This window comes from Dendrobates tinctorius, unplaced genomic scaffold (assembly GCF_039654945.1).
Source record: "Dendrobates tinctorius isolate UK_male_01 unplaced genomic scaffold, ASM3965494v1 ptg000155l, whole genome shotgun sequence".
Classification (NCBI taxonomy): domain Eukaryota; kingdom Metazoa; phylum Chordata; class Amphibia; order Anura; family Dendrobatidae; genus Dendrobates; species Dendrobates tinctorius.
In genome coordinates, this window is record NW_027361822.1 from 3,766,265 (window position 1) to 3,793,513 (window position 27,249).

The following is a 27,249-nucleotide window of genomic DNA, read 5'->3' on the forward strand; positions in this document are numbered from 1 at the left end:
GGCATCGTGTGGAGATTTGCTGCAGAAGACCGGAGAAGATGGAAGTCTATAGAGACGGCTGTGGATGAGAAAACTCATCATGAGGTCTGGACAAGAAGAAGAAAAGGAGAATGACTCCAGAGATGACGTCATCTATAAGGTACCTGGATGTAAATGTTATTTGTGATACTGACTAATTCTCATGTTTTTATTTATGTTAGGAACAGTAAAGGGGTTGTCCAGGTTTGTGCTGAGTCTGCAGTCATTCTAGGTGACTGCAGACTTCTGAATTCTCACAGTGCTCACTGAACGCTGTCAGGATTCTCTCATGCTGGTGATTTACATACATACGGTCTAGACATGTGTGGCCTCACTCAGTGAAAATGAACGGAGCGAGGCCGGGCACGTCTAGTCGGAATGTGGCCAGAAAAAACCAGGGGAAGAGTCTTGAGGAGATCATTTGCATATTCCCAGTGCCTTCTGGGATAAGTGAAGAGTCTCCGCGAGCTCAACGATCACTGGGTTTTGGCCGTTGCAGCTGAAAAGAGGAAATCGGAAAAACCGCGCGCCGAATTTTGGCTCATCTTTCATCATTTTTAAGAAATCTCAAGATGGAAGAGGCCAGGAGCCATTTGGTGAGCTGCATTTCTTGCTACATGTTCACAGACTTACCAGTGGAAAAGCCAAACTTCACATGCCACAAATGCAAGCTTGTGTCCCTGTTGGAGGAAAAGTTGCAAAATCTCGAAGAGAGGTTGGCTACGTTGAAGATCATTAAGGAAGGTGAAGAGTTCTTGGACAGAGCAGAATTATCTCTTCAGGTTACAGAAAGAGAAGAAATTCGAAGTGCACCTGAAGAAACAGAGGAATGGAGACATGTGACCCAGAGAAGCAGGAGGATCAGGAGGCAGTCAGCACCCATACTGCTCAGGAACCAGTACCAGGCTCTCACGCAGGAAAATGATGAAGAAATACATCAGGATAAGACTTTGCCAACAAACAGCAACCTTGTACGCCTTCAGAGTCCTCCTGGATGGAGAAAGAAAAATGTTGTGAAGAAGAAACGGAGAGTGGTGGTCATGGGGGATTCCCTGTTGAGAGGAACAGAGGCCGCTATCTGCAGACCGGATATAACTTCAAGAGAAATGTGCTGTCTTCCAGGTGCAAAAATTAAAGATGTGTCTGACAGGATATCAGGACTCTTCAGACCTACAGATGACTACCCATTCCTGCTACTACATGTGGGGACAAATGACACCACAAGAAACGACCTGGAAACCATCTGCAGAGACTTTGAAGACTTAGGCAAGAAAGTGAAAGAACTGGGAGCGCAGGTGGTCTTCTCTTCCATCCTCCCAGTGGATGGCCATGGAACAAGGAGGTGGAATAAGATTCTGCAGGTGAACAACTGGCTACGTCGATGGTGCCGTCAGCAACGATTTGGATTTCTGGATCACGGAGTGAACTACTTATACGATGGACTACTTGCTAGAGATGGGGTGCACCTTACGAAGACTGGAAAGCATGTATTTGGAAGTCGCCTTGCTACACTTGTAAGGAGAGCTTTAAACTAGAACAACATGGGAAGGGAAGCAAAAGACCAGAAAAAGCCATACACCTGACAAATGCTATTGAGAACTCTGCTAATAGAAGTGGAAAGGAAGAACAAAGACGAAAGAATCTAATAAAAATATTGGAGAAAGAGAAACCAATCACAAACTAAAATGTTTCTATACTAATGCACAAAGCATGGGCAACAAACAAGGAGAATTGGAACTACTAACACAGGAAAAGAAATATGATGTCATTGGAATCACTGAAACTTGGTGGGACGATACACATGATTGGAATACAAGACTAGAAGGATACAACTTATTTGCAAGAAACAGACTTGATAAACGAGGAGGGGGTGTTGCATTGTATGTTAGAAACGCATATATCTGCACAGAGATTGAAGCTTCAGAGACTGGGAGTTCTGTGGAAACTGTTTGGGTAAGAATACAAGGACAGAACAATGGAAAGGACACCATTGTAGGCATTTACTACAGGCCGCCTGTGCAAGCTGAAGATATGGATGAACTCTTTATGCATCAAATGGCCAAGTTCTCCAAAAAATATGACATAGTTGTCATGGGAGATTTCAACTATCCAGACATTTGTTGGGAATCTCTCTCAGGCAAAACTAACAGGTCAAGGAAATTCTTATCCTCTCTTGCTGACAACTTTATCTTCCAAAAGGTAGGGGAGAAAACAAGGGGAACTGCTACCTTGGATCTAATCCTTATAAACAGGGAGGAAATGGTTGAGGAGGTAAAAGTGGCTGGAACCCTAGGAGGTAGCGACCATGCTATTTTAGAATTTTGGATAACTAGAGGCGGAAGACCTGTGAAGACTCAGACGTCAAGGTTAGATTTCAGAAAGGCAGATTTTAAGGGATTCAGAAAGATAATTGGAGGAATCCAATGGCTGGATATCCTTAAAGACAAAAATGTCCAGGAAGGATGGGAAATCTTGAAAAATGAAATTCTCAAAGCACAGTTGTTAACAATTCCGAAAAGAGGGAAGAATAGGAAGCATTTAAGGAAACCAGGATGGGTGAACACAGAACTTAAGCACATGCTAAAAAGGAAGAAAAAAATGTTTATAAAATGGAAAGAGGGAGGCATATCTAAAGAAGAATATAATGCTGTCTGCAGAATCTGCAGGGCACAAATCAGATTAGCTAAAGCTGAAAATGAATTGAGGCTTGCAAGAGATGTCAAAAGCAATAATAAAGGATTTTGGGGATATGTCAAAAGTAAAAGAAAAGTCAAAGATGCTATAGGATTTTTACAGGATGAAAATGATGAAATGGTAAGACAGGATGTTGAGAAGGCTGAACTTTTAAATTCCTATTTTGCATCTGTTTTCTCTCAGAAAGGAAATGTAACACCAACTGTTATTCACTGTCCTATTAAGGGAATAGAAGAATCCAGGATATCTATAAACAGAAAGATAGTGAGGAAACACTTAGCTAACCTAAATGAATTCAAGTCTCCAGGTCCAGATGAATTACACCCCAGAGTACTGAAGGAGATAGCAGAAGAAATTTCTGAACCACTCTCCATAATCTTTGAAAATTCTTGGAGAACAGGAGAAGTGCCAGAAGACTGGAGAAGAGCAAATGTTGTTCCTATCTTCAAAAAGGGGAAGAAGGTGGACCCAGGCAACTATAGGCCGGTGAGTCTGACTTCTATACCAGGAAAGATCTTTGAACAAATTATTAAACAACATGTAAGTCAATACCTGGATAAGAATGAAGTGATCAAACAGAGTCAGCATGGGTTTGTAGCTAATAAGTCATGTCAGACTAACTTAATTTCCTTCTATGACGGTATCACTGATTGGGTGGATCAAGGAAATGCTGTAGATATAGTATATCTTGACTTCAGCAAAGCATTTGACAAAGTCTCTCATACAATCCTTATTGAAAAAATGACTAAGTATGGAATGGACAAGGCAACTGTTAGGTGGATTCATAGCTGGCTTAGTGATCGGACCCAAAGAGTGGTCGTAAATGGCTGCACATCCAGTTGGAAGAATGTCTCAAGTGGGGTACCACAGGGCTCTGTCCTGGGCCCTGTATTGTTCAACATCTTTATCAACGAATTAGATGAAGGAATTGAGGGTAAACTGATTAAATTTGCTGATGACACAAAGCTAGGAGGGATAGCTAATACTAGAGAAGAGATAGAGAGGACTCAAAAAGATTTAAATAAACTGGAGAAGTGGGCAGTAACTAACAGAATGGTTTTTAACAGGGAGAAATGCAAAGTACTACATCTGGGCAATAAAAATGAAAAAAGCATATATAGAATGGGAGGAATAGGGCTAAGTGACAGCACATGTGAAAAAGACTTGGGTATACTAATAGATCACAGACTGAATATGAGTCAACAGTGTGATGCAGCAGCTAAAAAGGCAAATGCAGTTCCAGGATGTATTAACAGAAGCATACAGTCTAGATCACGTGAAGTCATTATTTCCCTCTACTCCTCTTTGGTCAGACCTCATCTGGAATATTGTGTCCAGTTTTGGGCACCACATTTTAAAAAAGACATCAACAAACTGGAGCAAGTTCAGAAAAGAGCGACCAGAATGGTGACCGGTCTGCAAACCCTGTCTTATGAGGAAAGGTTGCAGGATTTGGGAATGTTTAGTTTGCAAAAGAGAAGACTGAGAGGAGACTTAATTGCTGTCTACAAATATCTAAAGGGCTGTCACATTGTAGAAGGCTCAACTTTATTCTCATTTGCACAAGGAAAGACTAGAAGCAATGGGATGAAACTGAATGGGAGGAGACACAGATTAGATATTAGAAAAAACTTTTTGACAGTTAGAGTGATCAATGAGTGGAACAGGCTGCCACGAGAAGTGGTGAGTTCTCCTTCAATGGAAGTCTTCAAACAGAGGCTGGACAGACATCTGACTGGGATGATTTAGCGAATCCTGCTTTGAGCAGGGGGTTTGACCAGATGGCCCAGGAGGTCCCTTCCAACTCTACGATTCTATGATTCTATGATTCTAAGTATATAAATCACATACATATGCTGACATGACTGTACATCAGCAAGGGAGAATCCTAAGTGTGCAGTGCATTCGTTGTGAGAATTCAGAAGCTACAATGTCAGGATTCAGCTCTGCAGGCTCCAGTAGTCATCACACGGACACTTCACTCATATGCGATTTTCATACTTGACAATGAGCTTCTCTTCCTGCTTTCAGTTTTTTACTGAACATTGAGAGTATTAGGGAGAGCAGCTCGTGGGTATATGGCTAAGAGTGCAAGTCGCATATATGTACTTGGTGTGGAGGGGGGGGGGCGCCAAACCAAATTCTTGCCCCGGGTGCCAGGAAGCCTAGATACGCCTCTGCATAACTGCTCAATACCAGGTCAGGACTCATCTGGAATACTTTGTCCACATTTTGGCCAGGGTGCACTGTGGGGATTGGATTAATTCCAAATTATTATTATTATTATTATTTATTGTTATAGCGCCATTTATTCCATGGCGCTTTACATGTAAGGAGGAGTATACATAAAAACAAGTACAATAATCTTAAACAATACAAGTCATAACTGGTACAGGAGGAGAGAGGACCCTGCCCGCGAGGGCTCACAATCTTCAAGGGATGGGTGATAATACAGTAGGCGAGGGTAGAGCTGGTCGTGCAGCGGTTTGGTCGATCGGTGGTTACTGCAGATTGTAGGCTTGTCGGAAGAGGTGGGTCTTCAGGCTCTTTTTGAAGGTTTCGATGGTAGGTGAGAGTCTGATATGTTGTGGTAGAGAGTTCCAGAGTAGGGGTGATGCGCGAGAGAAATCTTGTATGCGATTGTGGGAAGAGGAGATAAGAGGGGAGTAAAGAAGGAGATCTTGTGAGGATCGGAGGTTGCGTGCGGGAAAGTACCGGGAGACGAGGTCACAGATGTATGGAGGAGACAGGTTGTGGATGGCTTTGTATGTCATGGTTAGGGTTTTGTAATGGAGTCTCTGGGCAATTGGGAGCCAGTGAAGGGATTGACAGAGGGGAGAAGCTGGGGAATAGCGGGGGGACAGGTGGATTAGTCGGGCAGCAGAGTTTAGAATAGATTGGAGGGGTGCAAGAGTGTTTGAGGGGAGGCCACAGAGCATGAGGTTGCAGTAGTCAAGGCGAGAGATGATGAGGGCATGGACTAGGGTTTTTGCAGATTCTTGGGTGAGGAATGAACGGATTCGTGAAATATTTTTGAGTTGAAGTCGGCAGGAAGTGGAAAGGGCTTGGATATGTGGTTTGAAGGAGAGATCAGCGTCAAGGATTACTCCGAGGCAGCGAGCTTGTGGGACTGGAGAGAGTGGGCAGTCATTTACTGTAATTGATAGGTTCGTAGGGGGGGTCACGTGAGATGGGGGAAAGATGATGAATTCTGTTTTGTCCATGTTGAGTTTCAGAAATCTAGCGGAGAAGAAGGATGAAATAGTGGACAGACATTGAGGGATTCTGTTTAGTAGGGAGGTGATATCTGGTCCAGAGATGTAGATCTGTGTGTCATCAGCGTAAAGATGATACTGAAAGCCATGAGATTCTATGAGCTGTCCCAGGCCAAAGGTGTAAATAGAGAACAGCAGGGGCCCAAGGACTGAACCTTGTGGGACTCCGACAGATAGGGGGCGAGGTGAGGAGGTGGTGTGTGAGTGGGAGACGCTGAATGTCCGGTCTGTTAGGTATGATGAGATCCAGGATAGGGCCAAGTCTGTGATGCCGAGGGATGAGAGGGTCTGTAATAATAGGGAATGGTCCACTGTGTCAAAGGCAGCCGACAGGTCCAGGAGGAGGAGGACAGAGTAGTGTTGCTTGCTCTTGGCTGTTAAGAGGTCATTGGTGACCTTAGTAAGGGCAGTTTCAGTGGAGTGGTGTGACCGGAAGCCAGAGTGTAAGCGGTCGAAGAGGGAGCAAGAAGAGAGATGGGAGGACAGTTCAAGGTAGACGTGTTGTTCCAGTAGCTTGGAGGCGTAGGGGAGAAGTGATATAGGGTGATAGCTAGATACAGAGGATGGGTCAAGAGAGGGCTTTTTGAGGATAGGTGTGATGGAGGCATGTTTAAAGCTTGAGAGGAAAACACCAGTTGTTAGTGATAGGTTGAAGAGATGGGTTAGGGTTAGGATGAAGACTGTGGTGAGGTTTGGTATGAAGTGGGATGGGATTGGGTCGAGTGCACAGGTGGTGAGATGTGATCTTGAGAGTAGAGTGGAGAGTCGATCTTCTGTAATGGTGGAGAAGTTGGTTTTGAAGGTGGAGGGCTGGGAAGTCAGGAGGAAGGGCTCTGGGGGTTGTTGACCAAAACTGTCCCTAATGTTATCAATTTTCTGCTTGAAAAATGAGGCAAAGTCTTCAGCTGAGATGAGTGGGGAGGGAGGAGGTGCTGGGGGACGGAGGAGAGAATTGAAGGTGTTGAATAACTGTTGAGGGTTGTGAGACAGGGAGGATATGAGAGGTGAGAAGTAGGTTTGTTTAGCTGTGGCGAGTGTGGCCTTGAAAGTAGTGAGGGACTGTTTGAATGCGATGAAGTGCTCCTTCGAGCAAATCCCCCCTAATTGTATGAAGGATAATTTTTGAGCACCTCTTCTGAGCCGCCTGTTATGGATTTGGGTGAGATTGTTCCTATCTCGCATTAATAGGGGATTAATCCTCATCACAGTAATAAATCCTAGATAATTAGCACAGATGGGGTTATCACTGACAGGTGTCCTGACAAATTAATGGTGCGGGATAGTTATTAGGGATATTTCTCTTTTTTTTATATGAATGCCTGTAAACCCCTCCTGCGGCCCCTGATTATGTGACCTCTGACTCCTCCCCTCCTGTGACCTCATCCCAGGTCCTGTGCGCACAGAGCAGCCATATATGTGGTGTGCGGCTCTGCAGGTGGAGGTAGGTGCTGGAGATTCCCCATTACTGGGCACAGGGGGCAGTAACCCCCTCAGTGCTGGTGACATTTTGGTGCATTGTTGTTACCCCTGGCCCTGGTTGATATAGTGACATCATTGCTTCTGACCTCAGATGGTGCAGGGGACGCAGATACAGATGATATGACATGTCGCCTACCTCCCACACAGTTTCTTTCATCTGAGAATGTCCCCCAGGATGTGGGGAGGAATGGTGGACATGAGGGGCTGTTCTCTGTACCTTCAGATGGAAGTATGGTGGACACATAGAATTCCAGAAGATAGATCTATGTATCTTTGTTGTTGTCTTTGTGATTCCTATTTCTATTGGAGCTGCTCTGGTACCTTTTTTTTTAGTCCCATGGCTATAATGTCAACCCATTGAAACAAGTTGTGGGACGCCAATGGGGCAAAACATCGGCCCCTCCCTCCATCTAGTCACCAAAGGGTTAATAGCCAATCTGGAGCTTTCTTTGATCATGGCTGTTACAACGGGATCCCGTGGTCAATTGTAGGTCATGGTGCTCACCGCGACATATTAATCTCAGTGATTACATAGGCCTGTTTGACAAGCCCTGCATGTGTTGTAGCTGTAGAACAGCCGCGGGGACTCAAACATATTTTTCGAGCACGCCAAAGACGCTCGGTTAGCACCTGAGCATGATGGGATAACACCTTATCACTACTGGTCACACAATCCACCTATGTTATTCTTCTGGAATCATTCACTCCCTTCACAGGTGAGATCTTCATGACCAAACACCTAGCTAGTCTATATTGTACCAAGGATAATGCAGCAATGAGAACTTTTACTTTTAGGCCGGTTTCATACACCAATGTTCTCGGGCCCATACTCAGACAGACTGGCTGGAGGTCTCTTGAGGCGAGCTCCGCAGCCGCATAGACTTATGTGAGGCCGATGAGTTCTAGTGAGAAGACACTTGCCCACCAGTCCGTGCACTATGGGCCGAGTGCAGACTGTGAAATGCGGATGCATGAAACTGGCCTTACATTAGGGAACATAAACTGATCACTTATTCCAGTTCCACATGTGATTTTGTCCTGGGGCATATTATCCGATTCTTAGTTGGCTCCATCCATCATCTTTCACCCCAATATGCAGCGCAGGATTAACCCCATCTCCTCCCGCCACATTTAATTATACATCCACATGGGTCTGCAGGAGTCTTTCTATGTGATTACTTTCTGTGGTTGTAGCCACACAACCAGAGCAAGGTGAGCAGTTCCATCACCCACCCGCCCTATCTTTTAACTAGTTAAGACCCTATTGCGCTATTGTTTTCTTTCTGCTCTACCACTTTAACCCCTTAATGACAGCCAGTACGTCTTTTTACTGACCTGAGATAAGAGAATAGCATCCCCATACAGGTGACAATCCTGCAGCTGTCGGCTGTACACTATAGCTGACAACTTGCTGTATCACAAATGATCAGTGTTGGCACCATCCAGATATGTTTAACTCCTTAGTTGCTGCTGTCAAAAGTGACTACATCTAATAAATGGTTAATAGATTGTGAGGGCTTCCGCTTTTAATCTAATTGACACGCCGAGATCATGATTGTGTGGTCCTGATGTTTGCCATAGCAGTTCATGGCCAAATAGCGGCCTTAGAGTCTGCCGGCTATAGCGGTCAGTTCAGAAGTCAGCGACATTTAGGTGGTAAACAAACACTTTTTCATTCCGGCTATACCACTTTGCATTAATTCCTGAAAATCACCTGAAGGGTTAATAAACTATCTGACAGCAGTTTTCAGTATGTCGAGGGGTGCTGTTTTTAAAATGGTATCACATTTGGGGTCTTCCAATATATAGGACCCCCCCAAAGTCACTTCAAACCTGGATAGGTCCCTCAAAAAAATAAATTTTGTAAATTTCTTTGAAAAAATGAAAAATTGCGGCTACATTATTAAACCTCCTAAAAGGCTAATAAAATAAATTAGCATTTTTAAAATGGTGCTGATGTAAGGCAGACATGTGGGAAATGTTATTTATTAATGTTTTTGTGTGATATGACTATCTGGATTAAAGGGATAATCATTCAACTTTTGAAAATTGCAATTTTTTTTACATTTTTGTCAAATTTCTGAAACTTTTTATAAATAAACACAAAACATATCAACCTAAATTTACCATTATCATAAATTATAATGTGCCACGAAAAACAGTCTCAAAATCAATAGGATTTGTTGAAGCGTTCCAGAGTTATCACTACATAAAGTGATATTGGTCAGAATTTAAAAAATTGGCTCCGTCACTAAGGGGTTAAACCAGAAGATTCACAGCCAATCCGAGGCTCTCTCTCTGTCACTTACCTCAGATATAATGGAGGAGGCTCTATCAGTGACCTCAGATATAATGGAGGAGGCTCTATCCCTGTCAGTGACCTCAGATATAATGGAGGAGGCTCTATCCCTGTCAGTGACCTCAGATATAATGGAGGAGGCTCTATCTCTGTCAGTGACCTCAGATATAATGGAGGAGGCTCTATCTCTGTCAGTGACCTCAGATATAATGGAGGAGGCTCTATCTCTGTCAGTGACCTCAGATATAATGGAGGAGGCTCTATCTCTGTCAGTGACCTCAGATATAATGGAGGAGGCTCTATCTCTGTCAGTGACCTCAGATATAATGGAGGAGGCTCTATCTCTGTCAGGGACCTCAGATATAATGGAGGATGCCCTATCTCTGTCACTTACCTCAGGTATAATGGAGGAGGCTCTATCCCTGTCAGTGACCTCAGATATAATGGAGGAGGCTCTATCTCTGTCAGTGACCTCAGATATAATGGAGGAGGCTCTATCTCTGTCACTGACCTCAGATATAATGGAGGAGGCTCTATCTCTCAGTAACCTCAGATATAATGGAGGAGGCTCTATCTCTGTCAGTGACCTCAGATATAATGGAGGAGGCTCTATCTCTCAGTAACCTCAGATATAATGGAGGAAGCTCTATCCCTGTCAGTGACCTCAGATATAATGGAGGAGGCTCTATCTCTGTCACTGACCTCAGATATAATGGAGGAGGCTCTATCTCTCAGTAACCTCAGATATAATGGAGGAGGCTCTATCTCTGTCAGTTACCTCAGATATAATGGAGGAGGCTCTATCTCAGTAACCTCAGATATAAGGGAGGAGGCTCTATCTCTGTAAGTTACCTCAGTGGCGTAGCGTGGGGGGGCGGTGCGCCCCACGCGGCACGTGTGTGGGGGCGGCAGCAGCAGCAATTCCTCTCTGTGGGAGAAGCGCGGAGGCACAGTGCAGTGCAGCGGCGGGCAGGGAGCGATCATAGCAGCTCCGCTGCCTGCAAGAGGGAATAGCAGGAGCGGAGCTGCAAGGGTCCGTCCTTCTTCCTGCCCGGAGGCCGCGCTTCCTATTTGACACAGAGGAGCGCCGCTGAATGACGTCATCATTCAGCGGCCGCTGCTGTGTGAGCGAGGAAGCGCGGACGATGCTGCGGACAGGTGAGAGGAGAGAGGTGGTGTCTGTGTGTATGTATGTCTGTGTGTGTATGTATGTGTGTATGTCTGTGTGTGTATATGTCTGTGTGTTTGTCTCTGTGTGTGTGTGTATGTATGTATGTGTGTGTGCATGTCTGTGTGTATGTTTGTGTGTGTGTCTGTAGGTTAGCCTGGCCCTGGAGGAGATGGGGACATGAGAAGACTGTGATGGGGAGAGAAGGCCGTGATGCCTGGGGTGACGGGAGAAGGCCATGAGGGGGTAATGGGAGAAGGCCATGATGGGGTTAATGGGAGAAGGCCTTGAGGGGGTAATGGGAGAAGGCCTTGAGGGGGTAATGGAAGAAGGCCATGTGGGGGTAATGGGAGAAGGCCATGTGGGGGTAATGGGAGAAGGCCATGTGGGGGTAATGGGAGAAGGCCATGATGGGGGTAATGAGAGAAGGCCATGAGGGGGTAATTGGAGAAGGCTATGTGGGGGTAATGGGAAAAGGCCATGATGGAGGTAATGAGAGAAGGCCATGATGGGGGTAATGGGAGAAGGCCATGAGGGGGTAATGGGAGAAGGCCTTGAGGGGGGTAATGGGAGAAGGCCATGATGGGGGTGATGCAGAGAAGGCAATGATGGGAGTCATGGGGTGATGGAGCAGGCAATGATGGGGGTGATGGAGCAGACAGTGATGGGGTGATGGAGCAGGCAATGATGGGAGTGATGGGGAGAAGGCAGTGATGGGGGGTGATGGAGAAGGCAATGATGGGAGTGATGGGGAGAAGACAATGATGGGGTGATGGAGCAGGCAATGATGGGGTGAAGGAGAAGGCAATGATGGGAGTGATGGGGAGAAGGCAATGATGGGGGTGGTGGAAAGGGCAATAAATGGGGGTGGTGGTGGAGGAGGAAATGATGGAGGTGGTGGAATGGGCAGTGATGGGAGTGGTGGGGGAGAAAGCAAAGATAGTGCTGGAGGAGAAGAAAATGATGGAGGTGGTGAAGAGGGCAATGATTGGGTGGGGGAGAGGACAATAATGGGATGCGAGGGGAGGAGGACAATGCGGGGTGTGGGGGATTGGGATGGGAGGAAGGGGGACTTATAATGGCCTTAGGAACAGGGGGAGGTGGAAGAAGACATTATCGCTTATTATGTCTAACACAGTCCCTTAGTATATAGTGTACTCACTAATTCTGTATAACACCATACTTAGTTACATATTTCCTCTTTTCCTCTTTTATTATGTATAACACCATCCCTTATTACGTATCATCCTCTCTAGTTATATATGATGCCGTCCCTTATTATATAGCTTCCTCTGCTGTTATGTATAGTGCTGTCTCTTACATAGTGTATTCTTGTTAATTTTGTTATTTACAGTGCCCTCTTTTATTACATAGTCTCCTATCTTTTTAGATATAAAATGACTGCTGATCGAGGAGGTGACCAAACTACCAGTCCATCAGCTCCTCCATTAGTAAGGAAGCTTTCCCATGCTCCATCAGCCATCATTGCATTATACAGCCAACAAGACAGGACGGTATGTAATAAAAAACAGGGCTCTATATAATCCAATATGTAAGGGACGGTACTGTACATAACAAGAGAGGGCACTGTGTAAAGGACAGCAATAAACATAAAGGAGACTATGTAATATACAGTTGTGGCCAAAAAGTATTGACACCCCTGCAATTCTGTCAGATAATACTCAGTTTCTTCCTGAAAATGATTGCAAACACAAATTCTTTGGTATTATTATCTTCATTTAATTTGTCTTAAATGAAAAAACACAAAAAGAATTGTCCTAAAGCCAAATTGGATATAATTCCACACCAAACATAAAAAAGAGGGTGGACAAAAGTATTGGCATTGTTCGAAAAATCATGTGATGCTTCTCTAATTTGTGTAATTAACAGCACCTGTAACTTACCTGTGGCACCTAACAGGTGTTGGCAATAACTAAATCACACTTGCAGCCAGTTGACATGGATTAAAGTTGACTCAACCTCTGTCCTGTGTCCTTGTGTGTACCACATTGAGCATGGAGAAAAGAAAGAAGACCAAAGAACTGTCTGAGGACTTGAGAAACCAAATTGTGAGGAAGCATGAGCAATCTCAAGGCTACAAATCCATCTCCAAAGACCAGAATGTTCCTGTGTCTACCGTGCGCAGTGTCATCAAGAAGTTTAAAGCCCATGGCACTGTGGCTAACCTCCCTAGATGTGGACGGAAAAGAAAAATTGACAAGAGATTTCAACGCAAGATTGTGCAGATGTTGGATCAAGAACCTCGACTAACATCCAAACAAGTTGAAGCTGCCCTGCAGTCCGAGGGTACAACAGTGTCAACCTGTACTATCCGTCGACGTCTGAATGAAAAGGGACTGTATGGTAAGAGACCCAAGAAGACCCCACTTCTTACCCCGAGACATAAAAAAGCCAGGCTGGAGGTTGCCAAAACTTACCTGAAAAAGCCTAAAACGTTTTGGAAGAATGTTCTCTGGTCAGATGAGACAAAAGTAGAGCTTTTGGGCAAAGGCATCAACATAGAGTTTACAGGAGGAAAAAAGAGGCATTCAAAGAAAAGAACACGGTCCCTACAGTCAAACATGGCGGAGGTTCCCTGATGTTTTGGGGTTGCTTTGCTGCCTCTGGCACTGGACTGCTTGACCGTGTGCATGGCATTATGAAGTCAGAAGTCTACCAACAAATTTTGCAGCATAATGTAGGGCCCAGTGTGAGAAAGCTGGGTCTCCCTCAGAGGTCATGGGTCTTCCAGCAGGACAATGACCCAAAACACACTTCAAAAAGCACTAGAAAATGGTTTGAGAGAAAGCACTGGAGACTTCTAAGGTGGCCAGCAATGAGTCCAGACCTGAATCCCATAGAACACCTGTGGAGATATCTAAAAATGGCAGTTTGGAGAAGGCACCCTTCAAATATCAGGGACCTGGAGCAGTTTGCCAAAGAAGAATGGTCTAAAATTCCAGCAGACCATTGTAAGAAACTCATTGATGGTTACTGGAAGCGGTTGGTCGCAGTTATTTTGGCTAAAGGTTGTGCAACCAAGTATTAGGCTGAGGGTGCCAATACTTTTGTCTGGCCCATTTTTGGAGTTTTGTGTGAAAGGATCAATGTTTTGCTTCATTCTCTTTTGTGTTTTTTTATTTAAGACAAATTAAATGAAGATAATAATACTAAAGAATTTGTGTTTGCAATCATTTTCAGGAAGAAACTGAGTATTATCTGACAGAATTGCAGGGGTGTCAATACTTTTGGCCACAACTGTATATACCTGTATGTGTGTGTGTGGCTATATAATATCAATATCTATATATATATATATATATATATATATACAGTCATATGTTAAAGTTTGGGCACCCCTATTAATGTTAACCTTTTTTCTTTATAACAATTTTGGTTTTTGCAGCAGCTATTTCAGTTTCATATATCTAATAACTGATGGACTCAGTTATATTTCTGGATTCAAATGAGGTTTATTGTACTAACAGAAAATGTGCAATCTGCATTTAAACAAAATTTGACCGGTGCAAACGTATGGGCACCCTTATCATTTTCTTGATTTGAACACTCCTAACTACTTTTTACTGACTTCCTGAAGCACTAAATTGGTTTTGTAACCTCTTTGAGCTTTGAACTTCATAGCCAGGTGTATCAAATCATGAGAAACGGTATTTAAAGTGAAAATTGATGAAATATTACAATCCAGCCATGGCCGATGCTGCTGTAGCATCGGACATGGCTGGAGACACCGATTCCACCCCCCCCATCGGCGATCGCCCCCCCCCGCAACTGAATGACAGCGGCGATCTGCCGCCGCTGTCATCATCTGCCCCCCTCCCATTCCCTCTGCTCCCCGCCAGATTCCGATAACCCCCTCACCCCCTCTCACCTCCCCCGGCACCTTCTAAGTCCCCCTGTCGCTCCCGGTGTCCGGCGGGTCCGGTTCATGGGTGCCGCCATCTTAGAAAATGGCGGGCGCATGCGCAGTGCGCCCGCCCGAATCTGCCGGCTGCAGATTCCATTCTTTCATTTTGATCACTCTCACAGTGATCAAAATGAAAGAAAAAGTAAATAAACCCCCGATTATCACCCCCATAGGTAGGCACAACTAATAAAATAAAGAAAATATTTTTATTTTTCCATTAGGGTTAGGGTTAGGGTTGAAAAGAGGGTTAGGGTTGAAAAGAGGGTTAGGGTTAGGGTTGGAAAGAGGGTTAAGGTTGGAAAGAGGGTTAGGGTTAGGCTTGGAAAGAGGGTTAGGGTTGGAAAGAGGGTTAGGGTTGGAAAGAGGGTTAGGGTTGGAAAGAGGGTTAGGGTTAGGATTGGAAAGAGGGTTAGGGTTAGGATTGGAAAGAGGGTTAGGGTTGGAAAGAGGGTTAGGGTTGGAAAGAGGGTTAGGGTTGAATTAGGGTTAGGGTTGGAATTAGGGTTAGGGTTGGAATTAGGGTTAGAATTAGGGTTAGGGTTGGAATTAGGGTTAGCGTTGGAATTAGGGTTAGGCTTGTGGTTAGGGATGTGTTAGGGTTAGGGCTGTGGTTAGGGGTGTGTTGGGGTTAGGGTTGGAGTTAGAATTGAGGGGTTTCCACTGTTTAGGCATATCAGGGGGTCGCCAAACGCGACATGGTGCAACCATTGATTCCAGCCAATTTTGCGTTCAAAAAGTCAAACGGTGCTCTCTCCCTTCCAAGCCCTGACGTGTGCCCAAACAGTGGTTTACCCCAACATATGAGGTATCAGCATACTCAGGAAAAATTGCACAACAACTTTTGGGGACTAATTTCTCGTGTTACCCTTGGGAAAATAAAAAATTGGGGGCTAAAAAATGATTTTTGTGGAAAAAAATGATTTTTTCATTTTCACGTCTCTGCATTATAAACTTCTGTGAAGCACTTGGGGGTTCAAAGTGCTCACAACACATCTTACATACGTTCCTTGGAAGGTCTAGTTTCCAAAATGGGGTCACTTGTGGGGGGTTTCCACTGTTTAGGCACATCAGAGGCTCTGCAAACGTAACATGATGCCCGCAGACCATTCCATCAAAGTCTGCATACCAAAACGTCACTACTTCCCTTCCGAGCCCTGACGTGTGCCCATACAGTGGTCATCCCCCACATATGGGGTATCAGCGTACTCAGGACAAACTGGACAACAACTTTTGGGGTCCAATTTCTCCTGTTACCCTTGTGAAAATAAAAAATTGCGAGCTAAAAATTCATTTTTTGAGGAAAAAAAAAGATTTTTTATTTTCATGGCTCTGCGTTACAATCTTCTGTGAAGCACTTCGGGGTTCAAGGTGCTCACCACCCATCTAGATAAGTTCCTTGGGGGGTCTAGTTTACAAAATGGGGTCACTTGTGGGGGGTTTCTACAGTTTAGGTACATCAAGGGCTCTGCAAATGTAACATGACGCCCGCAGACCATTCCATCAAAGTCAGCATTTCAAAATGTCACTACTTCCCTGCTGAGCCCCAACGTGTGCCCAAACAGTGGTTCCCCCCACATATGGGGTACCAGCGTACTCAGGACAAACTGGACAACAACTTTTGGGGTCCAATTTATCCTAGTACCCTTGTGAAAATGAAAAATTGCCAACTAAAAAATTTTTTTTTAGGAAAAAAAAAGATTTTTTATTTTCACTGCTCTGCATTATAAACTTCTGTGAATCACCTGGGGGTTCAAAGTGCTCACTATGCATCTAGATAAGTTCCTTAGGGGGTCTAGTTTCCAAAATGGGGTCATTTGTGGGGAAGCTCCAAAGTTTACGCACACAGGGGCTCTCCAAACACGACATGGTGTCCGCTAACGATTGGAGCTAATTTTAATTTCAAAAAGTCAAATGGCGCTCATTCCCTTCTGCGCCCTGCCGTGCACCCAAACAGTGCCCCCCCCCACATATGGGGTACCAGCATACTCAGGACAATCTGGACAACAACTTTTTTGGTCCAATTTCTCCTGTTACCCTTGTGAAAATAAAAAAAATAGCGTGCTAAAAAATCATTTTTGAGGAAAAAAAATGATTTTTTATTTTCACTGCTCTATGTTATAAACTTTTGTGAAGCACTTGGGGGTTCAAAGTGCTCACTACACATCTAGATAAGTTCCTTAAGGGGTCTAGTTTCCAAAATGGTGTCACTTGTGGGGGAGCTCCAATGTTTAGGCACACAGGGGATCTCCAAACGCGACATGGTGTCCGATAACGATTGGAGCTAATTTTCCATTCAAAAAGTCAAATGGCGCTCCTTCCCTTCCGGGCCCTGCTGTGCACCCAAACAGTGGTTTATGACCACATATGAGGTATCAGTGTACTCAGGAGAAATTGCCCAACAAATTTTAGGATCCATTTTATCCTGTTGCCCATGTGAAAATGAAAAAACTGAGGCTAAAAGATAATTTTTGTGAAAAAAAGTACTTTTTTTTTTTTACGGATCAATTTGAGAAGCACCTGGGGGTTCAAAGTGATCACTATGCATCTAGATAAGTTCCTTGGGGGGTCTAGTTTCCAAAATGGGGTCACTTGTGGGGGAGCTCCAGTGTTTAGGCACACAGCGACTCTCCAAACGCGACATGGCAAGCGCTAAATATTCCAGCATATTTTCCATTCAAAAAGTCAAATGGCACTCCTTCCCTTCTGAGCCCTGCCGTGCGCCCAAACAGTGGTTTTTGACCACATATGAGGTATCGGTGTACTCAGGGGAAATTGCCCAACAAATTTTAGGATCCATTTTATCCCGTTGCCCATGTGAAAATGAAAAAATTGATGCTGAAAGAAAATTTTTGTTGGAAAAATTAAAATGTCCTTTTTTTCCTTCCATGTTGCTTTAGTTCCTGTGAAACACCTAAAGGGTTAATAATCTTCTTGAATGTAGTTTTGAGTAGCCTGAGGGGTGCAGTTTTTAGAATGGTGTCACTTTTGGGTATTTTCTGCCATATAAACCCCTCAAAGTGACTTCAAATGTGAGGTGGTCCCTAAAAAAAATGGTTTTGTAAATTTTGTTGTAAAAATGAGAAATCACTGGTCAACTTTTAACCCTTATAACTTCCTAACAAAAAAATATTTTGCTTCCAAAATTGTTCTGATGTAAAGTAGACATGTGGGAAATGTTATTTAGTAACTATTTTGTGTCACATAACTCTCTAGTTTAACAGAATAAAAATTCAAAATTTGAAAATTGCGAAATTTTCAAAATTTTCGCCAAATTTCTGATTTTTTCACAAATAAACGCAAAAATTATCGATCTAAATTTACCACTAACATGAAGCCCAATATGTCACGAAAAAACAGTCTCAGAATCGCTAGGATGCGTTGAAGCGTTCCAGAGTTATTACCTCATAAAGGGACACTGGTCAGAATTGCAAAAAATGGCCAGGTCATTAAGGTCAAAATAGGCTGGGTCATGAAGGGGTTAAAGTTGAGGGTCGCATGGATTCAACTCGGTATCAGCAGATTTTTGACAATAATGTGCAAGAATCAGTGACGAAGTTGAAGTTACGCAGGGGATGGATATTTCAGCAAGACAATAATCCAAAACACCGCTCCAAATCTACTCAGGCATTCATGCAGAGGAACAATTACAATGTTCTGGAATGGCCATCCCAGTCCCCAGACCTGAATATCATTGAACATCTGTGGGATGATTTGAAGCGGGCTGTCCATGCTCGGCGACCATCAAACTTAACTGAATTGGAATTGTTTTGTAAACAGGAATGGTCACAAATACCTTCATCCAGGATCCAGGAACTCATTAATAGCTACAGGAAGCGACTAGAGGCTGTTATTTTTGCAAAAGGAGGATCTACGAAATATTAATGTCACTTTTATGTTGAGGTGCCCATACTTTTGCACCGGTCAAATTTTGTTAAAATGCAGATTGCACATTTTCTGTTAGTACAATAAACCTCATTTGAATCCAGAAATATAACTGAGTCCATCAGTTATTAGATATATGAAATTGAAATCGCTGTTGCAAAAACCAAAATTGTTATAAAGAAAAAAGGTTAACTTTAATAGGGGTGCCCAAACTTTAACATATGACTGTATGTATATATATATATATATACATATATATATATATATATATATATATATATATATATATATATATATAAAAGGAGGGGGGCCCGGACACATTTCTTGCACAGGGGCCCCAAGCTGTCAGTGTCCGCCCCCTGTCCGCCAAAATAATTTGTACTTTCTGGGTTTTTTTCTGTCACATTATTAAAAATTATTATTAAAAAAGCCATTAGGTCTTCATCCAGCATCATCAAGCTAATACATACATATATATATAGAGAACTGCAAGAAGATGAAAGTCTAGAAATTTAGAAATAATAACAGCAGAGTTAGTAGCAGACTAAAAATTTAGATCTTTGCGTGTAGTGTGAGCTCTTCGGATGCTTCCGAATTATCAACGACCAAAGGGGCGGCAAATTTTTCGACCGCCCCGGGCGCCACAAACAGTTGCTACGCCTCAGGTATAATGGAGGAGGCTCTATCTCTGTCAGTGACCTCAGATATAATGGAGGAGGCTCTATCTCTGTCAGTGACCTCAGATATAATGGAGGAGGCTCTATCTCTGTCAGTGACCTCAGATATAATAGAGGAGGCTCTATCTCTGTCAGTGACCTCAGATATAATGGAGGAGGCTCTATCTCTGTCAGTGACCTCAGATATAATGGAGGAGGCTCTATCTCTGTCAGTGACCTCAGATATAATGGAGGAGGCTCTATCCCTGTCAGTGACCTCAGATATAATGGAGGAGGCTCTATCCCTGTCAGTGACCTCAGATATAATAGAGGAGGCTCTATCTCTGTCAGTGACCTCAGATATAATGGAGGAGGCTCTATCCCTGTCAGTGACCTCAGATATAATGGAGGAGGCTCTATCTCTGTCAGTTACCTCAGATATAATGGAGGAGGCTCTGTCTCTGTCAGTGACCTCAGATATAATGGAGGAGGCTCTATCTCTGTCAGTGACCTCAGATATAATGGAGGAGGCTCTATCCCTGTCAGTGACCTCAGATATAATGGAGGAGGCTCTATCTCTGTCAGTGACCTCAGATATAATAGAGGAGGCTCTATCTCTGTCAGTTACCTCAGATATAATGGAGGAGGCTCTATCTCTGTCAGTGACCTCAGATATAATGGAGGAGGCTCTATCTCTGTCAGTGACCTCAGATATAATAGAGGAGGATCTATCTCTGTCAGTGACCTCAGATATAATGGAGGAGGCTCTATCTCTGTCAGTGACCTCAGATATAATGGAGGAGGATCTATCTCTGTCAGTGACCTCAGATATAATGGAGGAGGCTCTATCTCTGTCAGTGACCTCAGATATAATAGAGGAGGCTCTATCTCTGTCAGTGACCTCCGGAGTTATTGTGTCTAAACCCCTTCTCAATGCAGGATTTACCAAACCATCTGTTAGAGTTTGCGGATTGCACCAAATATAAATTATGGGAAGGTGCGATTGCAGCCCGGGGTCCACAGTGCGGTGATGGAGGAACCACAGCTAGTAAACAATAGCGGAGTGATGCTGCGTACAAGCACCGTAGACACATGTAGTGAAATGTCACTCCATGTGGAAAGAGTGCAGAGTACCTGCTTGGTTGTTCCACAGAGTGGTACAACGACAGAGCACTCGGAGCTATGCCCTGTTAGGCATCACAGGAGTACAACAAATATTGACGCTAGTGGGCTCCCTATAGCTACCCCCCAGAGAAGACTATGCTGGTGGTTGTGCTCGCTCTGACACTTGGTTGTACTTTCTGCACACGCGCCTGAGGACGCCCGGAGTCAGATGCTGAGCCAAGTGAGAGTTCCTACCTTACACTGCCTGCCAAGACACACTATAATCGTTCTGTAGGTGGCACGCAAGCTCACAGGGTGGTAAAGAGTCCACTAACATATGGAACACATATGATCTTAGCGTGTCGGCGTGTGCCTCAAAGACTCTTTTATATTCTCCGCTTAAGTCCAGTCAGATAGGACTTTGCTCGTGGACCTATACGGAACTGCCACATCACCTGAGCAGCTGACAGCCGACCACCACTGAGAGGTCTCCACCTCACGAGCATGCTCAGAAGAGTGATTTCTGAACTTAGCCTCCGGAGCATCTGTTAGCCGCTGCTTAATGCTGGTTACCATATCTTTGGCACAGGTCTGAGAAAGATGCTGAGACTGACGTCTTTGCTGAGCAGCCTCCACTGCGGCTGGAGCATAATGGGTGACCGCAGAGGCGATAAGGCTTGGGATCTACCCTGTGCAGTGGGTGAATCTCAGCACCTAACTCTGGCAGATGTCTGTCCAGCCTCTATTTGAAGACTTTGAAAGGGGACTCACCAACTGTTGTGATAGCCTGTTCCACTTATTGATCATTCTCACTTTAAAAAAAGTTTTCTCTAATATATAATCGGTATCTTCTTCCTTTCAGTTTCATTCTATTGCTTTTCATTTTTCCATGTGCAAATGAGAATAAGGATGATACTGTGACATGCCTTCAGATATTTGTAGACATCTATTAAGTCTTTTCTCTGCCTTCTTTTTTGCAAGCTAAACTTTCCCAGATCCTTTAACGGTTTCTTGCAAGACATACTTTGAAATCCAATCACCATCGTGGTAGCTCTTCCCTGAACTTGCTCCTGTTTTTCAATGTCTTTTTTAAAATGTGATGCCCAGAACTGGACACAGTATTCCAGATGAGATCTGACCAAGGAGGAGCAGGGGGAAATTATTACATCATGTGATCTAGAGTCTCTTAGGGCTGGCGGAACGCACCAAATTATAAAGTAGTAGTAGGTGCGTTCGCAGCCCAGGGTCCACCGTGCAGAGGTGGTACACTGCTGCTAGACAATGGCGGAAGAATAGAGCGGCGTGAAAACAGTCACACGTGGGTTACGTCACCCAGTGTGAGCAGGAGCGGACTCTGTTAATTCACAGAGCCGCACAACCACTGAACGTGGATGCCGGAGCCTGTTTAGCTCACAGAGCTCGGCCAAAGAACGCACAGCAAACGGCCACAGAACTCTACCGCATGGACACGGGGTTAGAGTCCCTCTAGGCCCACTGAGCGCACGGCGTCGCTTTCACGAACGCCATTATAGACGCTGGCTATGGAGTGTGGAGCACTTTCACTGAGGCGTGCCGAGTCACTGATGATGACTAATGCCTGACTCAACTCTGACCTACCTACGCCTAAGCCTGAGCGCTAGCAGGCTAGGCTGCACAACACATGCGTACCAAGGGTAGGGGTTTCATAATGAGTCAGTCACCAGAGACATTCATAAGTGCATACATCACTCACTCCATATAGTCTGAAAATACAGTCTATCCTAGCGCATGGCCGAGTGGCCATGCAAACCTTTTATAGCCGCGAGCGTTCGGGACCCTCCTGGCTTCTCGGATGGGCCAATCCGAACAGGAGCAGGACCTGAGCACATGACCTTCGATCTCCAATGGGAGATCACTCCACGGGCATGCTCAGTGGCCCGACATGGGGACTTAGTCCCTGGAGAATCTCGCTGCTGAGCAGCATGTATTGCCATAGCTGTGCCAGAGGTGGCAGCAGCAAGCAAACCCACAGAGCTCGTCTGGGCAGAGCGCCGGGACCGACGAGTTTGCTGAGCAACCTCCTCTGTGGCTGGAGAGGAATGGGAGACCGCCGGAAGCAAGGCTCGGGATTACCGCTGTGCAGCGACAGGAACCCGACGCCTAACAGACTCTATGCTTCTTTTAATACATCCCAGAACTGTGTGTTGCCTTTTTTGCTGCTGTTGACTCATGTGAAATCTGTGATCTATTAGTATACCCAAGTCTTTCTCACACGTGCTGTTGCTTAGTGCTTTCCTCCCATTCTGTAGATGTAATTTTCGTTTTTCTTGCCCAGATCTAGCATTTTGCATTTCTCCCTGTTAAATACCATTCTGTTGTGAGTTCATTTTCCCCTTCACTACTGAGGCCCGAGGAACTCCCTCTTCTGGTGAAGAAAGGTAGTGAGCCTGATTGTCAAACACCTGGGGCTGATGATGATGACTGGCTGAGTGGAGTTAATGACTGGATATAAGGCTGCCGACACCCTTCTGGCCTGTGGGTGATTTCTCTGTGGACTTCTAGGAAACCAGTCTGATTCCTGCTCATCTAAAGCTAAGATTTCTGCTTTGCCTTTTTGCATTAGTGTTTTGTTTTCCTTGCTTTTCTGGATTCTGCCATTCCCTGCTGGGGTGAGCTGAATCTCCTTTTGCCTGTTGCTCTGTCTTCAGAATTTTCCTGAGTACTGACATAGCTTTTTTTGAAGCCTAGCGTCTTCAGGGCCTTTTTTACTGTCAGTTTGTTGGCTCTTATTTTCATAGGGTTTTTCACGGATTGCAGAGAGCAGCCTTCCTGTCCTTTCCTATCTAAGCTAGCGTGGGCCCCATTTTTGCTCAGTCTATCTTTCTGTCTGTGTTTTGTTCTTTCTTCTTGCTTCACCGTCATTATATGTGGGGGGCTGCCTTTTGCTTTTGGGTCTGCTCTGGGGCAGTTTAGATTTCCCTTTCTGTCTTTAGGCTATGTAGTCCTCCGGCTGTGATCGAGGGGCCTAGGGCATCGTAGGAGCCCCCCACGGCTACTGCTAGTTGTGTTGATAGGTTCAGGGGTCTGCAATCCGATAGCTGCCAACTTCTCTGGTTTTCTGGACTTAGCTAGCATTTCTATTTTTGCCTCCTACGGTGACTCAATCATAACACCATTCCATTAGTATCTACCCATTGTTCAAGCTTATCTAGATTCTTCTGAATCAGTTATTTGTCTTCTCTAGTGTTAGCTTCCCCTCCTATCTTTGAATCATCTGCAAATTTGATTAGTTTACCTTCAGTTCCCTTACCTAGATCATTTATAAAAATATTGAACAACACTGGGACCAAGACAGAGCCTTGTGGTGCCCCGCTTGAAACACTCTTCCAATTGGATGTACAACCACTTATTACTACTCTTTAAGAACGATCACTGAGCCAGTTATGAATCCACCTATCCGTAGCCTTGTGAATCCCATACTTGGTCATTTTTTCAATAAGGATAGTATGAGATACTTTATGAAATGCTTTGCTGAAGTCGAGATATTCTATATCTACCGCATTTTCCTGATCCACCCAGTCAGTGATTCCATCATAGAAGGAAATGCAGTTAGTTTGACATGACTCGTTTTCTACAAACCCGTGCTGGCTCTGGTTAATTACTGTATTTTTATCCAAGTAATTACGTACATGCTCTTTAATAAGTTGTTCAAAGATATTTCCTAGTATAAAAGAAAGGCTCACTGGCCTGTAATTTCCGGGCTCTATCTTCTTTCATTTTTTAAGAGAAAGGCAACATTTGCCCTGTGTATACCCACCACTGTTGTTGGCTATTGTTTCAATAAATTGTTTGAGATGAGGAAATTACCATTGCATATGACTCCTTAAATGCCCTGCTTTCATGATAAACTATTACTGCAGTGTTAAAGGGAACCTGTCTGTCACCCCCCCAGGGCGTTTTTAAGTAAAAGAGCCACCTTCTGCAGCTCTAAGGCTGCATTCTGTGAAGGTGGCTCTTATGTTTATGATCCATAGTAATGCTAAAATACTGACTTTTCTAAATTCCACGCCATACCTCTTTTGTGTCCGAAAGGTGTGTTTTCTCCCACGGTGTCCAGCGTCTTAGAGTCGTCAATCATTTCCTTGTTGTGTTGTTGCGCTGCCTCCTCTGCTCCTTACATGCCCGGCGCCTGCGCTCTGCCAACAGTTCTTGGGCATGCGCTGTCTGCGCTGCTTGGGAACTGACATCATGCCTTGATGTAATGCTCTCTCGCCACAAGGCCCCAGATCCCATCCCCTGTGTGTTATGATGTATTCACACTGCGGGGCGGGGTATCTGGCGCATGCACAGTGAGCATCTATCTCTGCGCTTGTCCCCATCTCACCCCTCCTCCTGTTTCCTCCCTCAGCAGCGTCTAGTGAGCTGAGCTCCCCACACGCAGGATCTCACTGTGCAGGCGCCAGATACCCAGCCCCGCAGTGTGAATACATCATAACACACAGCAGGGCGGGATCTGGGGCCTCGCGGCGAGAGAGCATTACATCAAGGCATGATGTCTGCTCCCGGACAGCGCACACGGCGCATGCCGAGAACTGTTGGCAGAGCGCAGGCGCCAGGCACGTAAGGAGCAGAGGAGGAGGCGCAACAAGGCAATGATTGATGGCTCTAAGACGCTGGACATCGGGGGAGAAAACACACCTCCCGGACACAAAAGAGGTATGGCGGGGAATTTATAAAAGTCTGGATTTCAGCGTTACTAGGGATCAGAAACATAAGAGCCACCTTCACAGAATGCAGCTTTAGTGCTGCTAAAGGTGGCTCTTTTACTTAAAAACTCCCTGGGGGGGGTGACAGGTTCCCTTTTAACTGCTTACGTTTTCCATAAATTTCACCCAAAAGCCAAATATCCTTAACTTTTTGTGAGTATTGTATATTTGCATTAATTGCCTCTGAAGGTTATGCAACAAAATATTAAGTTAAGGGCACCATCATTTTTATCCCAGCCATTTAATTTTTTTTTTTAATTTTTATGTTGAATCACAATTCAAAAGCAAAGTCTAATTCCCATTAGGTGATGTTCAATAAATTTACATTGACAATTACTTTTGACATTTTCAAGTTATTTCAGTGACCATTGTGGGTTTTCCTACTATTCCAAAAGGCACCAACAATTGTGTCCATGTCTGCATATACAAGTGTAGTATAAAATAAAGATGTCTCCTCATGCAGCAGTTACTTGTGAACCTGGTACATGCAGTATCAGTGATGCAGAATTCGGCTTAGATGATGGAGACATGAATGAGCTTTATGGAAGGTGAATCTATGGGCAACATATTCAGATGCTAACTCTGAAGAAGAAATTGCTTGTTGCTGTGCGTGGGCTAAAATAAATTAATTTTATCAGTAGGTAAATATGAAGAAAGAACGCTCAGAATACTGTAAAATAATTAATAAAAGTAGTAATATTCACATTAATTATCCATCAGAGCTCCGGTTCAAACAATGCCAGCCTCTGTACTTCCTGTTTGGTCCTGAAAAATAGTGGCCTAAGCAGCTCCTGTCTTCACGAGATAAGAGAATAGAACTTCAACACTTTGCAGCTTTTGCATGTTTCCCGTTTTAATATTCAGTTATTGTAATATTACATGGAATCTTTATGATATTACATCTGCACCTCTTCTCATTCAGGTCCCTACAATATCGGATCCTCTCAGTGGAGATCTTCTATTTAAGAAAATTTTAAAATTTCCTAACTGACCCATCAAGGATGGATAGGGACAGGAACAAAAAGTCTGAGAGTATATTACACCTCACCCTAGAGATCCTCTTCCGGCTTACTGGAGAGGTGAGAGATTCTGATGACATCACACTACTTTCATTCTATCATTCTTATCTATGGGAATAACAGATGGACAGTAGGGATGCTCCATGATACTCAGATATGACTTGACACTAGACGAGCATTGGCTGATGATCGGATTTGAAGCTTGAATCCCCACCCTGCATATTTGGCGCCTGTAACACAGCCAATAAACATTCAAGGATTGCCTGCCAGTCACTGTAATGCCGTAGCAATCTTGGTCGTGGTATTACTGTGATTGTCTGGTAGCATTACCTCACTAGAGGTTATAAAAGGATATGCGCCTCCTTGCTTGGCACACTGACACCATTGCACAGTTCAGGGACAGTTGTGATTGGAGGGAGAGAGCTTTTATCCATGCCTGTGTGTGCCCAGTTTAACTAATTAGAGTCCTGTAGCGTTGATACTGGTGCTGATGCTGAACGATCGTACTAACAGTCGTTCTTAGGGTTAATCTTGTGATTTGCTGTTTGTATCAGATACATTCTACATTTAGCCTAAGGACAGTTGCAGGAGCAGGGAGAGTGGTAGAATTCAGCCTCTAGGCAGGGCTTATGACTTTGCAGTCCGTTGCTAAATATATAGGTGCTGCACATGACCACATTGTTTTTTTTGGGGTGAAAAAAATGACTATATTGCCATGCACGTAGTATTAGTGTATGTGTACACGTTGCGTATTCGTGTGCGGATTTTTCCGTGCAGAATCTGCAGATCAAAATGCCTGCGTTTTAGCTGCGGATTTTCTGTGGATTTAGTGCGGATTTCACCTGCGTTTTTACACCTGTGGATTCCTATAATGGAATAGGTGTAAACCGCTGCAGAATTTGCATAAAAAATTGACATGCTGCGGAAAATAAACTGCTGCGTTTCCGCGTGGAATTTTCCACTGCATGTGCACAGTGGTTTTTGT

General features: G+C 44.3%; 1 protein-coding gene across 1 annotated transcript in view; it reads left to right on the forward strand.

Moving 5' to 3' along the window:
- The first annotated feature begins 7,374 nt into the window (after positions 1–7,374).
- The window catches only part of LOC141051167 (uncharacterized), an 80,036-nt gene continuing 60,161 nt past the window's right edge, over positions 7,375–27,249 (forward strand). Inside the window, 2 exon segments of the mRNA XM_073548032.1 lie at positions 7,375–7,428; positions 12,324–12,447. Of these exon segments, the coding sequence (XP_073404133.1) occupies positions 12,331–12,447 (117 nt within the window). The 5' untranslated portion in view covers positions 7,375–7,428; positions 12,324–12,330.